General features: G+C 45.0%; 1 protein-coding gene across 14 annotated transcripts in view; it reads right to left on the bottom strand.

The window, feature by feature from the left end:
* Positions 1–14203, bottom strand: part of ARVCF (ARVCF delta catenin family member) — a 226147-nt gene that overhangs the window by 50069 nt on the left and 161875 nt on the right. For all 14 annotated transcript variants that reach the window (XM_050317992.1, XM_050317993.1, XM_050317991.1 and 11 more), the window contains one exon: positions 10871–11054. In XM_050317992.1, coding sequence (XP_050173949.1) covers positions 10871–11054 — 184 coding nt within the window. The remainder of the gene's footprint in view (positions 1–10870; positions 11055–14203) is intronic.

Raw genomic sequence — 14203 nt, 5'->3', positions numbered from 1 at the left:
AAGTGGATATTAAAATCATTCCACAGGATATGTGGAAGAGAATTCTACATGCTGTTTTCCCATCTCAAGCTGCACTAATCCCTTTGTATGAAAAACACAACTGTGAATTTTAATGTCAAGTCTTTATGAAACTGGAATTAGAATTCAAATTCTCTGTGATACCTTTCAGGAGTTATAACAATAAATGATAGCAGCTCCACCTCCAAGCACATCTGCTAACACAGAACATTACTTCTTAAGCTTCAGGGTGACAGAAATGCACTATAACTGGTCTTATCTGGAGCTCTGGATCACACTTTTTATTGCCTCATTAAGTCTTAAGAAATAGAGAGTTAAAGTTCATAAGCAACACTTGCAGACTTTAAAAAAGAAATCAAATTTAGGAAAAAAAAAGGCCAACTTTCACACCTTTCTTGCCCCACAGCCCAGTCACAGGAGATTTTTCTATGGTCTGTTTGTGCCACCACACTTGCAGCACATTTGTTTACTACTTTGGTTATCAACAGCACCACAGTATTCTGTACCCTGCCTTCTTGTTTACTGATCTGTATTGGGATTAATATTAAGGTAAGCAGTGATATGGTTATAATTGAAAAAGATATTATAAAAGTGCATCAGCAAGAGTGTGGCTTGCTGATATCACTTACTGTCTCTTTAACTGCAGAAAAATTTACTGAAAATTAATGCCTCAAGAAAAAATTTCCACATATATCACACGTAAGTAAGCATGAAAACTCTGCAGGATCAAGTTAAGAGCTAATTAAAGCTATGGCCAAACGCAGACATCAAACTTTGCAGTTCTGATGTTGTAACTAACACTTCAGAAAACGTATCCTGAGGAGAGCATCTCATGCAGAAACATCTGCTCTGTAAACACCCAACCCCTGGGATTGTGTCAGTCCTCCCTCCTGGGGTAATGACGTTCCTGCAGCCCAGGGGACTCATCCACCACGGAAGAACAACCCCATTTCCTTGTGTGTAAGGACTCTATCCTATCCTTGGGAGACAGCACTTGGTAGTCATCAGTCAGATTCACATTTCAGATTGCCATCAGGAGGGGCTGCAGCATGGAGACACAGGGATGACATGGGCCAGAGGGCACTGTCATCAAAGGGGACAGAAACTGCAGTGGAACAGCCAAGCTGGTACTGCACCCACTGACCACAGCCAGAAAAATCAGCCTGCATCTGCACTGGCATTGTTCTTGGTGCATCCTACAGATCTGTTACATGTGATGGAATGAAAGATGGAACTAAACCACCTTCCAAAGCAAACTGTCAGAGCAAGGTTTCTAAACATCCTCCTCCCCAGAGTGAGGGAAATCACCAGAGGCAACCAATGGTTCACAGGGGATGTGCAGGCGCTCACACAGGGCACACCCCACAGAAGGAATGCACAGCCTCACCCAGGCCACCAACTCCTGGAAACTCAGGCAACAGAGATGCAGCAGATGGCATCCAGACTTGGACAAAGTAGAGGGGTTTGCTTTTCACTGAACTTTTCTGGACAAGTCTTGCTGCACATCAGAAGAGAAGCAGCTCGTCAGTGGATGGAGCGTTTCACACCAGACACTGAACACAAAGAGAGCCCAGAGCCCAGCTGAGGTGCTGTTAACTCTGTCACTGAGGGGCCAGGCTGCCCTGCAGCAGCTGCAGGGGCACACAGATTTCAGAATTAAATGATCTCAGTGAGTCACTTGCTGGGGCAATTCAGTATCTAAAACCTCCACAGACTGAAGTCAAAGGTACTTTTAAAGTCTGAACAACTGGAAGAAGGAACTCTGCAGGGCCTTCAAAGCACTGATGATGGGTAAAATCCATTCAAAAATGAAAATAAAGTTGACTGCCTGTCCAAATGGGTGGGGATGACGAGGAGAAACTACCCAAACTATTTTTACACAAGCCAGTGACAAATGAGACCTGCCACTCACCCCTGGTGCTCTGTACACTCTGCTTCCCTTGCCTTGTCTCTTCATACCCAGAGCAGCCTCTGCTGCCTTCCCTGACTTCCCCTGCTATTCCAAGAGTTTATGAAATGAAAAATGTATTTTAAAAACAATATTGTCTGTCTTATGTCACACTGCAAAGGGCAGTAACAACCTTCACAGTGTGTTTACTGTAAATACAACACACTCTGAAGAACAACTCTAGGAGTAAACCACTGAATTACTGCCCATGTGACTCAAAGTACACAGGAAGGAACCCAAATGTATGACTGATTTAATGTAAAACAGTAAAGCACAAATCTCATTCCAGTGATTTTCAATCCCCAGTCTTTAGCTGGAAAAAGGAATCTGGATTCTTCCTCAAATTCTCAAGAGTCCAGTCGGTAGCCAGGACTAGTGAAAGAGGATTTGTGAGGATGTTAAAATATATGCTTTCCCTGGGGAAACAAACCAGAGAGGCACTAAGTAAATGTTAAACAAAAGTAAATAACTACCAGCATAGAAACCCATCAGGCTAAGAATCCAATCTGTTGGTATTAAAGACTCCAGAAAATGGAGGGAGAATCTGATGAGAAATTTGTTCGTGCCTTAGATAAACTTCTCATTATCATCGAAGAGTCATCTTAATAATATGCAATTCTGAATGCCACATTTACATCTGCAGAACAGAGCTGGCATTTATCACCCCTAGGACAGGTGAGCTGGTGCTACTCTCTGTGCCACACACCAAAATTATCTTCAGGAGGAAGAGATTTCAAAGTAATTAGATAGATGGTACTTAATTTGCACTGTTTCAGAGCAGTCATGTGGCAGTGCCCCCTCTGTGCTCCCCCTGCCATCTGAAAGGCAAGAGGAGACACGGAGAGATTTAGGGTTGGGGTTTTTTGATGATTAAGAGAAACTTGAAAATACAAGCCCCAGAGACACATTTTTCTCTGAGCATTAAAACCAGTATTTCCAAGACTACTGCTGTGTCTGCCACTTGGCCCTTGGAGAGGTCCATCAGCTGCTGTGCTGAGTGATGCAGATGAAGCTGGAAGCTGGAGTGTTCTGACCACCCCCTCTCCCACCTCAGTTCAGCAGGTGTAAAAAGCACAGTGTTTAAAGATCTAGCTGGGAACAAAGACAATGGGCCAGAGACTTTGGTGTTTATATACACAGGAAGCTGAACAGGCATTTTTGAAGACATCCTCCCAGCAACACTTGCTCCTTTCCCTGGAAGAGCTGTGGCTGAGAGCTGAAGCTGAGACAGGGATGAGCTCTCCCAGCAGCCCCTCTGTGCACGTGGCAGGGTCTCAGACTGCCTGCTTCTTACTAAAGAACCTTCTCACAGCTATCTTTGTACTGCTCGTACTGTCCACCTATTCTGACAAGCAGAACCCTTGCTGTACACACACCCTTCCACACCCACACTTTGCTGCAACAATTAAGAAATTTTTATCTGGATGCCAGCCAAGGGACACTGATCAATAATAGTTGTAGTAGATGTGCTCTATTTCCGAGTGCATTTCTAGGTCCAGTGTGTCTCAAAGGAGGAATATACAACATTTAAAAATCATTCCATCATTTCATGCAGAAACAGAATGAATTCCATACTTCAGTTCACCCGAAATACCAGAGAGTTTAATTGGTACTAAGTTCATTGTTCTGAAAACAAGAGAGAAAAAGAAAAGAAGCTGCCTGTGACACAAAGATAGCCCGATCCAGGCAGCACTGGTCAGAGGGCTCTGTACAGCACAGTGGAGTTTGGCAGCAGACAGCTGAATCAGAAATGAAGCACAGAACATGCTACAATGAAAGCAGAAAGAAGCCAAAGTCCAAGTGAAATGAGCAGGCAGCTAGTGGAGCTCTAGTGATGGTGGTGGTAGGTAGGGAGCAGCTGCTCAACTGAGAAAATGTGGATCAGGCCTGGGCAGGAGATCCCACTGGAGATTGCTGCTCCACTCCAGCATTCACTTACCAGTCAGACCCAAGAGAGCAGCAGCAGAGCAGCCCCAGTTTCTCTGCCTGTAAACCCTTCCAGCTGTTTGAACGAAGGGACTGGTTTTGTTTAGCTGATCAGACGCTCAGATGAGGACACACCAAAAGCCACCCTCGACAAAGGGCTTCAAGAGCTCAGTCTGTGCTCCAGTGACACCGGCACAGAGCAAGAGAGCTCCAAGGCACACTGTGATGGTCTCACAGCCACGTCAGCACTGTCTGCAAGAGCCCCCTGCAGTAAGCAGGGGCTCAACAATACAGCCTGACAAAGGATGGACTTGGCATCTGTGGCTTTCTATACTCAAGCCATGGTGCAAAGCCCTTTCAGTGAAATGCTGACTGGTCACCTCCTGCACGACCTCCTTGGAGGATCACAGTCTGTCCTCCTGTGATGAAAACGATGCACAAACACATTACACAAGAATTACACAAGAACTCCACGGTGCCCAGCAGCCACTCAGCTCCCAAACTCTTCCAGTCTCTGCTTCAAGGAAAGGCCAAGGGGCTCTCCTTGCTTTACCACACGTTTGCTGCCATGTGAAAACAATCTCAGAACTGGGATTGGGGAGGTGAAAATTGAGATTGGTGAAAATGAGGTGGTATTTGTCTAATACAGGATCATGTCCAACAAGCCTTCCAAAGCAGACTGTGCCCATTACAGGGACTGCAGTGAGCTTTGGTGCAGTCTTGTTCTTCATCCCACCACAGCAACAGCTGCTTCTGTAGATTCCCTTTACTGACAGCCAGGGGAGGACGGACCTAGATTCATTCCTAAGTAATGACAGAAGGCAATAAGCAAGTGCACAACTTTAAATTTATACTTCAAGATACGATTGTAAAGCATTAAGGTTGCATGTAACTAGGTTATGTCTCTGCTGCTAAAACCTATGCATAATTTATTTATATTACAAGCTAAACACCAGGAACTGTCAGGAGGAACCCTAACAGCTCCTTACTAGCACGAATTAAACGCTCTGCTCATCATATAAGCCCCAGGACAGCCATATGCTGTGATCCTGCACAGTATCAGTAAGCTAATTAAGAAACTGCCTTCGCTCACTCCTCTCTTTTGTGTGGGTTTTTAATTTGAGTTGATTTTTTCCAGTCTGGGTTGGGCAGATAAGCTCCTTTTTCGTGCTGCTTGCTGCCCCCAAAGTGAAGGTTCACAGGCAGATTTCAGTTCCGTTTTTACCTCTTTCTAAAACTATTCCTTCTCTGAAAGTCCAGTTCCCAAATACCTGCTGGACACCAAAACACTGACAGTAGCTCTGGCTCCAGCACCTGGAGCAGCAATCTCCCAAAGGCTGCACCCACGCTGCAAACACCACGAGTGCAGCAGCCTCCAAGCACAGGGGGTGGGTGGGGGGACAGAGACGGCAGCAGCTGCCCCCTGCTCCTCTGGGTGGGACAGGGAAGCACTCGGGATGGAGTCCTCCCCTCCTTAGTTAAATAACTGCCCTACAAAAGCACAGGAAAGGACTACTTGAACTAGGATAGGGAAACACACTGAGTGAGAAGGGACATCTTTTGACTTTGTCAAAGAAGCCTTTCTGGAGCTGGGGGAGAAGTGCAGCTGCCTCAAGGAGGGCTCTGTACTGATGCTAATTTGCTGTTGATGGAAAAAGAAAATAAAGGCTGGCACCTGAACTCCCACATTCCCCCATCCTCCTGTTCTGCCACGCCTCGATGAGCAGAGCTCCCCTGACACCAAGAGCAGCTCGTCTGGCAGCACTGCAGCAGCATCACCTGAGCTTCACCTCCTGCACTCTGCTCTGCACTAGACAACACTTCCAGGTCAAGGATTTGCACTCAAGTGCCTTCTTACTTCAGTCAGCTGGAGATGAAGGCTCCCTCCAGTACAGAGAGTGCATGCAGGACAAATGCTATGTGACTGCCACCACATACTGTTATCATGCCTGCAGGATCTAAAGATGGATAGAGCTTGAAAGTAATGCACTTTGAAAGCTCTAATTCCCAGGCACTTTTCTTCAGAGAAAAGCCACACATTAATCATTCATAAGAAAGAAGGGCATAAGCACCTGGCTTTGACAGCCTTTCTTCCTCTCGTTCCTCGAACTGGGCAAGCAGAGGTGGGGAGGAAGAACAGGCACACCACCAGTCCCTGATCCACTCACTGAACTTGTTTGCAGGGTGCAAAGACAAGAGACCTCTTCTGCCCAAACAAGACCACATATTGCCTGACAAACCTTCTTCCCCTCCATATGCCTCACAGACACACACTCCTGTGCTGTGGGTGCACGGGACACACACGCTGTGTTCACAGAAACACAAAGCACCAGGACTCCAGGAACACATCCACTGCCACTGTTAGCCTGTGACTGAAGCAAGTTACGTCTGCAGGACACGACGTACATGCAGGCAGCACAACGCTCCTGCCCTCCTCAGAAAGAAAAGGCTTAAGACATTCTCATTAAAAAATTCTATCTGACACATCCTAAGCATTAATGATTTACCATCAAGCTCTTGCAGTCGTCTTTCCTCTGAAGTACCTAAGAGGAGCCTGCAGATACTTACACATCATTTCTCAACCTGCTGGAGTTCTGCTTCTGGCTCTGAATCCCCCGAGTCCTTATCTCACGCTTACCAGACCTCTTAGGCTTTGATTCCATGGGAGCAAACTCTTAATTTATACCTACAGGAATTGCTTACTCCCAGTTAATGTCTCCAGGATCAACCCCTTCAAAATCCTTGAACTCCTGGTATTTACCAACTTCAGGGGAAGGTGTGGGCAGAGCTGCCAGTCCCACAGTAAAGGCAGGAAAGAGAGGATCAGTGACTGGAGCCCAGATCCACTCCCAAGCCTGACTCTCAAAAGCAGAAGGAGAGATGGCTACTGAAAGTCAGACCACAGAAACGTTTCTGCCATTAATCTTGCCTGTGATTATGTCAGTGCAGCAGCAGAACAGCAAATGACTCCACACTTCCCAGGTCTCGTGTTCCAGCTCCAGCCACCAGGCTGCCCCTTCCCTTCTCCGGAGCTGCTGTTGGACAAGCTGTTCTGTGCAGTCCTGATCTGAAGAATATGTGGTTTTTGGGCAAGTCAGGTGGGTGCAGTTTGTTTGTGTTCACACCCCAGGGCCGGGGCTCTGAACCCTGAGGCTGTTTGTGAATGCCAATTTCTGTGTACTTGGAGAATTGACAAGAAATGCTGCAGCTACAGATGGTACCCCTGGAAAAAGGAGCACTTTGCATCTGTTTGCTATGCAAATTAATTCATTTAACATTTGTTGACAGCAGGTCAGTTTAGCACAGGAATCAGGCTAGAAAGTTGGCAATTTAGGAACTAAGTTCTACTCTGTCCTCTTAGAAGTGAAAAAATCCAAGGGAGAATTAAAAGTAATTAGGCAGAAAACAGCAATTAAGCCCAGAATGAATTTAATTTTTAAACCATTAAAATCCTCGCAGCTTGCAGAGAACTAGGAATGATGGTGGGTATGTCCACAGAAAACAGAGAAGATGATGTGACTCCAGCAGTGCTGTGACCCACAGATGAGGAATTCCCTTCCAGAGCAGGGAAACACCCGAGGAGAACCCTGGGGACCCAGTGAAGGCCTCTGGCCCTGCCTGGCTGCACATGAGCCACAGCTCCATCCTTCCCACAAAAAAAACTCAGCTCAGACTCCTCTCCCAGAGCATCTCAAGGTCTGGGTCAAGGCTGCAGAAGGGACCACAAAATGGTTTTGTTAAGATGCACCAAATCATCACATTGTTTCAACTGCAGTACAATTTGAAGACAAAACTGCAAATCCCAGTAGGGACTTAGGAGTTTGAAGACCACAAAAAAAGGACAGTTAACCAGAACAGACATTCTCCACATACCTAGAAGAATAAAATGCAATGTGAAGACATAAAAACTGTAAATGAAATGAAGGAACATCTGTGCACATTTAATGATCCTCCTAGCACCAAATGCCTTCCTTACTTCTTCCCTGGTCCTACTTTTTCATAACCAAAAAATTCACTTGGCTTTGTTTTTTACTGTTCCTTTCCAGACTTCCACCATACATGTTTCTTCTACCAGCTTCAACAGAATATAAGAATACTTCCATTTTATAGAATTTCAGTAGTAAAATGGTTCTGGATATTGCAGATGCATTCCTCATACTGGCTCTGCCCCTAGAACAAAACACAGCAGTGCAAGAGAAAGGCTCTTTCTCCTATCTCAGGATGAGAATGGAGACAAAATTACCATCACCTGCACTAGCTTATGAAATCTTGGTAAAGATTACAGAAAAAGCATCCAATAAATTTCATTACCGGATCATCCTTTGCAAAGTGGATGTGCTGCCAAGTTTGCAATGAGGAATACGCAGCATTCCCAAAACATTTACGGGAGCAGAGTTTTTGGCAAGTCAAGTACAGAGTGAGATGGCACAGAGAACACACCAATCCTGTTCCAGATGATGTTCCACAAGCAGGACATGAACCCCCCCAGTGAGGAGGGAGAGACACTCACAAACTACACAGAGGAAAAGCAGCACTGTTGACAGGACAGGACTGGAAAGGAAAGTGGGATGGAGCAAGCTTTGAAGAAGAGGTAAAGGTAAATAATTGTAATTGTGGGGTTTGGGGTTTTTTAATTACTTGTTTTTAATCATTTTGAAGTAAGTGTTTCCATGGCTCCACATTATCAAAGGAGAGACCCAGATTAGGAACAAAGTAAAGATGAGTAAGCAGCGTTAAAAAAAAAAAGGGAAGTAATAATTAACTGGCAGTTCATGCTGTGAATCACTGAGTTTGAAACAAACTCGCCCACATCTGTTGATAAACTTCATTAACTGAAAAAATGATCCTGAAATGAACACCATCCTGCATGCATAATGCCTGTCTTCTGCTTAAATACCTCAACTGCAAGGGCATCCAAAACCTCAGGAGCTCAAAGAGCCTCTGTTATTTTGGAAGACAACGCAGCCCACACCTGAGGCTCACTTCCAAAGGGGAGCAGGGAGGCTGGTACACTATCAGGAGGACTAACCTCCCAATTAAATATCAAATTGGTGAACAGTCTGCAATAAGCTCCATTCATGGAAAACTGAATTTCTAAGACCAGCTACTGTGTCAATGAGAGAAGCGCAGGCAAAGGGGTTTTTAACACTGACGTCTGTCACACAGATGGCTGCAACAATTTACTCTCTGCTGGTGTTAACTATCACATCTTGCTGCTGCTTTTAAGGGTAAGCTGCAGAAGATTTCAACAAACAATGTAAAATTATTTCCAACAGTTTTAATGTTAATTACTTCTGCTATGTCCATTTACATCCCTAGATCTGAAGTGCTCTACAAAAGGTATGTAACATGCAGGAAGCATAATCAGCTGGAAGACAGCTCACATCCACCTGCTCCTGCATCTGCCTTGCCCTGGACTCACTTATCTCACTGCAACTCCCCTGCATCAACAGCAGAGTCTTAACTCCCTGGGTGCTGCCCTGATGTGCTTTAAGTGCATCAGAACCACTTTTAGACATCAGAAGTTCAAATTCTCTGACATATCTCATTACTGCCATGCTCCACACCCCTCTTCATTTACTTTAGAAATACGCTGTCCAAAGGGGCACGAGCTTTTGTGTTTCCTGTAGAACCAGTGCCTCGCTCTTAAATGATAAAAAACCCCCTCGACCAACCAACAAACCCAAAGATATCCTGGAATGCAGAAGTTCAAGTGGATCCACATACTAATGAAGTTTTATGATGTGGATTAGGCTAGTCTACTAATGATCAATTTATTGTCTACACTTACTGGAGAATCTCATTTCCATTGAGATAATCCTTTTATTCCCCTACCATGACTAATTTCCTCTTGCAGAACACCGTTAGAAAATGAGACACTGGTAAGTAAAAACCTATGGTGTCTGGAGCCTGCTTAAAGGACCTCAGTCTCCAGTGGGACTGCAAATAATTTCAGTAATGGGCCCTTTCAGAACACTTTTTATTACTTTCTGCATTTGTGGAGTTACTCAAGGGAATAGTTATTGCAATTTAGAGACCACAAGCCCAGGAAACAGAAATGAACCAGTGTCTGAAGATGCATTAATCAGCAGAAATCTGACAGGAGGGCACTTGGGAGCAACAGAAGGTACGACGCCAAATCTGTATTAGTTTTGCTCAAACTAATTGACTTCATCACAAAGCTGAAGAGTCTAAACTGGGCATCACTGTTTCATCTCAAAAGGGAAATGAGAGACAACACTGTTTAGGGAACACTGGTTCTCCCAAGTCTTTCAGACTGCTCCTGATTCCAGGAGCACGTACTGTCCTGCTCTCAAGGTGCTTCCAGAAATGTAAAGACAGTATCTCACAAGGAAAGGCTCCTTTGCAAGGAAAAGCAGAAGGAATATTAAGGTTCCTAAATGGTCAGTAGTTCAGGTTCTTCACTTATTTCCCATAGGTCCTAAGTTACCTTTGCTTAAAATAGGAGTGTGTCCTCAAATGGGTCTGTATTTCAAGGTCTGGGTAATTCCAAACTAGTTCCCTTCCAACTGCAAAGAATGCCTTTCCATAGGGAAGGACCGAAAACCCAAGGAAGGAGTTGTCTGAAAACACAGTTTTCAGATAAATAAAGGGAAGCAGGAAAAGCACCCAAAGTTGGGAGGAAGAGCCCACTGGTCCCACTGCAGGGAGTAAAAGGGTCACTGTGACTCTCAGTGCCTGCAGCACAGTTCACTCTGCAAAGTGCCCTTCCTGGACTTAGCCTGGTGGTGTAACCTTACCTGGGTCACTCTGCATGTTACAGGGACCCTCCCCCAGCCTGGACACACGACCTGCCCCTCACACTGACCCCACTGGTGACTCCCACAACAGGCTGGGGCAGCCAAAGCCCCCAGGCTGTCCCTGCCAAGTCAGGATATGTGATCCTGCACCTCTGAGCCAAGTCCCTCCACGGAGTGCAGCCAGGGAGCTGGACAGTGCCAGCCCAGCCGTGCCTACCGTAAGCAGCCAGAGGTGTTCTTGAACACCGTGGTCCACTCGGCGTCGCGGGGCTTCGAGTCCTCGTTGGGCTCGCTCTCCCAGCCCGAGTGCGGGATGATCACCTCGTTGGTCAGCGTCTGCAGCCCGTGGTTGATGATCACCATCTTCAGGGGCTCGTAGGAGGACAAGTTCCACAGGGTGCCTGCAGGAGAAATGGGGATTATTGAACAGCAACCACTTAAAATCTCCAGATTAAGCAGAATCACTGGATCCGCAGAGAATCGCTTGAAGGTTAAATCATAAAACTAAACAAAAAGGCAAAACAACTCGGTGAGGAGCCAGACCGGCACTAGCTTAGGGAAAATTCCACAGCTGCTGAAACAGAACCTTCCAAAAGCATGGATACATTTTTATCAAGACATGAATACTGCTGAACTCATCAAGCCCTACAAACAGAGTACATAAAAGTGATGTGCTATTGGAGATTAATAGGATTTTTCTGCTATACACAAATTTTGTTACACTTTAAAGTCTAGCTATGCCTCAAGTAAAAATTCATCCAATGCAGCAGACAAGTATATTGAGCAAGTCCTAGGAGGGATGAATTTCTGGAGGATCATTGATCTTATGCTTATCTTCTGCAGAAGATAATATTTCATTCAAGTCTCCTCTCTGTTATTTACTCTCACATTTTCCTGTCACAGGCAATATCTGTGTTCAAATCTCCTGGTGCCACAAGCATATGATTCCTTGAAGAAGCTGAAAACCCAAACTCCTCTGTCTTTTCATTTTTACCTCAATTATGAGGCAAAGCAGACAGAAGTCAAACATCAAAAGCAGCATAATGGAACAACAGCTTTACAACTACAAAGCACCCGGTGTTAGATAAGGGATGTAACTTCCAGCAGACCTGTATCAGTGTCCTGACAGTTATTACTCATTAGAGTAGGACTCAAACACAACATTCACTTCAGAGACAGCTTGTGCACAGACCCAGTCTGGTACCATCTGAGAAGTGGCAGCAACACCACTTGCAGGCAGCCAGACACACCCTGCTGTCTCCAGGGAGAAGTGTGAGGAGCAGCAGCACTGCAGAGACACCAAGGGAAAGGCTGGATGGCACAGACCATGCAGGAGAGCCCTCCTGAGCAGACACAGCACGAATGTGTGCACAGCACAGGGCAAGCTGGGACCTCCCCCTCCACTTACACACCCTCACAGCAACGGCCTGACCTTCTGGTTCCACCTCCTGAAGCTGTAAAACCTACAGTTTTTGAGTCAGACCTGGGGTGTCTCCCATCCAAAGCGAGTGTTACAAACCCCAGGCACCTGTTTAGGCTTGGGATTCCATGTTAACCAATAAAGAAGCTTGGGGGCAGACAACAGAATGAACACCAGAATTTCAGTCTTCTAAAACCATACAATAATAATGCTTTTCTGGCCTACTGCCCTTGCCATTCAGAGACAACACACTGTATAAGACTTTTATAACCTGCTTTTTTAGTTTTAAAACAAGACTGTGTAGGTAAAATGATTTTTTTTCCCTTTGTACCCATTACAATAAATAACTCCTTTGTTGCTGCAAAACATCAGTTGTTGGAAAATAGGAAAAAACCCAAAACCAAGCAGAAAAGGCTAATTGGATCCATTTTGTTACTGAAGAAAGCCTTTACTTCTCACAATGAACTGTCTCATATAACATACAAAAAATAAATGCAAATCAATATTTATAATAAGACTACAAAAACTGACATGTAAGCTACCCCATTAATTTTAAATACTTCACTAGACAGTCTTTCTTTAGTTATTAAATACCAATTCCTTAAGCATATCAGACTTACTGATATAAAAATGATAACTACAATTAAATCCCTAAATGCATGGCTGGCTCAGGACTCCAAAATTCAAATCCAGAATCTGAGCAGCCAGCACTGAACGAGATGGGCAAATCACAGGAAATTGTATCGGATAATCATCTCTGGAGCCAACCCAGACTGAAATGGAGAGCAGGGGGTGCAGAATTCCCTGGTTCTGGAGGGTTATGCCAGGGTTCCCTCACAGGACCATAAATGGAGCATTTGGTATCTGCAGCGGTTAAAACCCACAGTCACAGAAAGATGGATCAGCCAAGGAACCCAGTACGGTGTTCCTAAGGATCCTGTTCTTCTGGGACTGCAGAATGGTGCAACTGGAGACAGGGCTGGGATGGGGAAGGAAGTTTTAGTATCTGACAGCCCTTCAGTTTTAAAAGCTCTTTCCTAAAGGCACATACTACTTCTGCACCCCAAATGAGAGCCTGCCTTGCCCCTCCCCTGGAGCAGTGACATGATCTGCTATCTCTGCAGTGCAACTACAAAGGCAGATTTCACTGCTGAAGAATCAGACATGCAAGTAAAAAGCCAAAATTACCCATAAAATTTCCAAGAGCTCTAATATTACAGGATTGTATAAAGTTTTCCAGTGCTCAAATCTTCTGCTTGTTTTAAGACTTAAGAGATTTGTGTCTGTATTTCAATACCTTCAACCACAGGGTGTAAAATAAACCCATCACCCCCAAACTCCTCCTCCTCCCACATTCTCAGTCACCAGTTGTCATTTCAAGAGACTAAATGCAACTGGAATTCAACAGTGTTCCAGCTGGACTGCAGCACTGTAATCAGCAGCTCTGATGCTGGTAACCCCATCCAGGCCAAGAGAACCACTGGCCCCAATGGATAATTCAAAATTATGAAACCAAGAACTCTAAATCCCAGCATCCTTCCAGCTCTAGAGAAAATAAATTCTGTGGAACACCCTGACAGTGACAGCCAGGGAACAAATTCAGATCAGACTGTAGCATTTTGCAGTGTAAGAAAAAATCCGAGTGAAAAAGAAAAATCCCTGTAAGTTTGACACGCATCTTTAAGAATCATTCCCCGCCTCTATCAGCATAACACACTAATGATCTAACAAGCTGGAAAGGCTGTTTTTAAAACTCTAAGTTTAATCAATTCAAATGAATAGCACTCAAGAGAAATCCTGTCACTAACACGGCAGCACAAGGAAAATGAAGTTATCTACATTTTCCATGCACTTCCACTGTAAGCGCTGGCCTTTTGGACCGCAGACTGGAGGAGATTTAGGAACAGACAGAGGAGATGAACTACTGCTTTTCAGAAGATGACCACAGTCATGATCAGTATTTTATTCATACACACTATTTGTAATACACTCACCTATTTCCCACTCCAAGCACCACCCCTGATTTTTCAGCACATTAAGCAGGAGCTGGGCACCTTCAGGGGGTGCTCAGGCTGGGAACCCCCACATGGACACACCCTGAAAAGGGACCTTCTTCTGCCAGGCCTTCCA

The sequence above is a fragment of the Myiozetetes cayanensis genome, unplaced genomic scaffold (assembly GCF_022539395.1).
Source record: "Myiozetetes cayanensis isolate MyiCay16 unplaced genomic scaffold, myiCay2020 scf21, whole genome shotgun sequence".
In the NCBI taxonomy this organism is placed as follows: Eukaryota; Metazoa; Chordata; class Aves; order Passeriformes; family Tyrannidae; genus Myiozetetes; species Myiozetetes cayanensis.
This window is presented reverse-complemented; position numbering and strand designations above follow the sequence as displayed.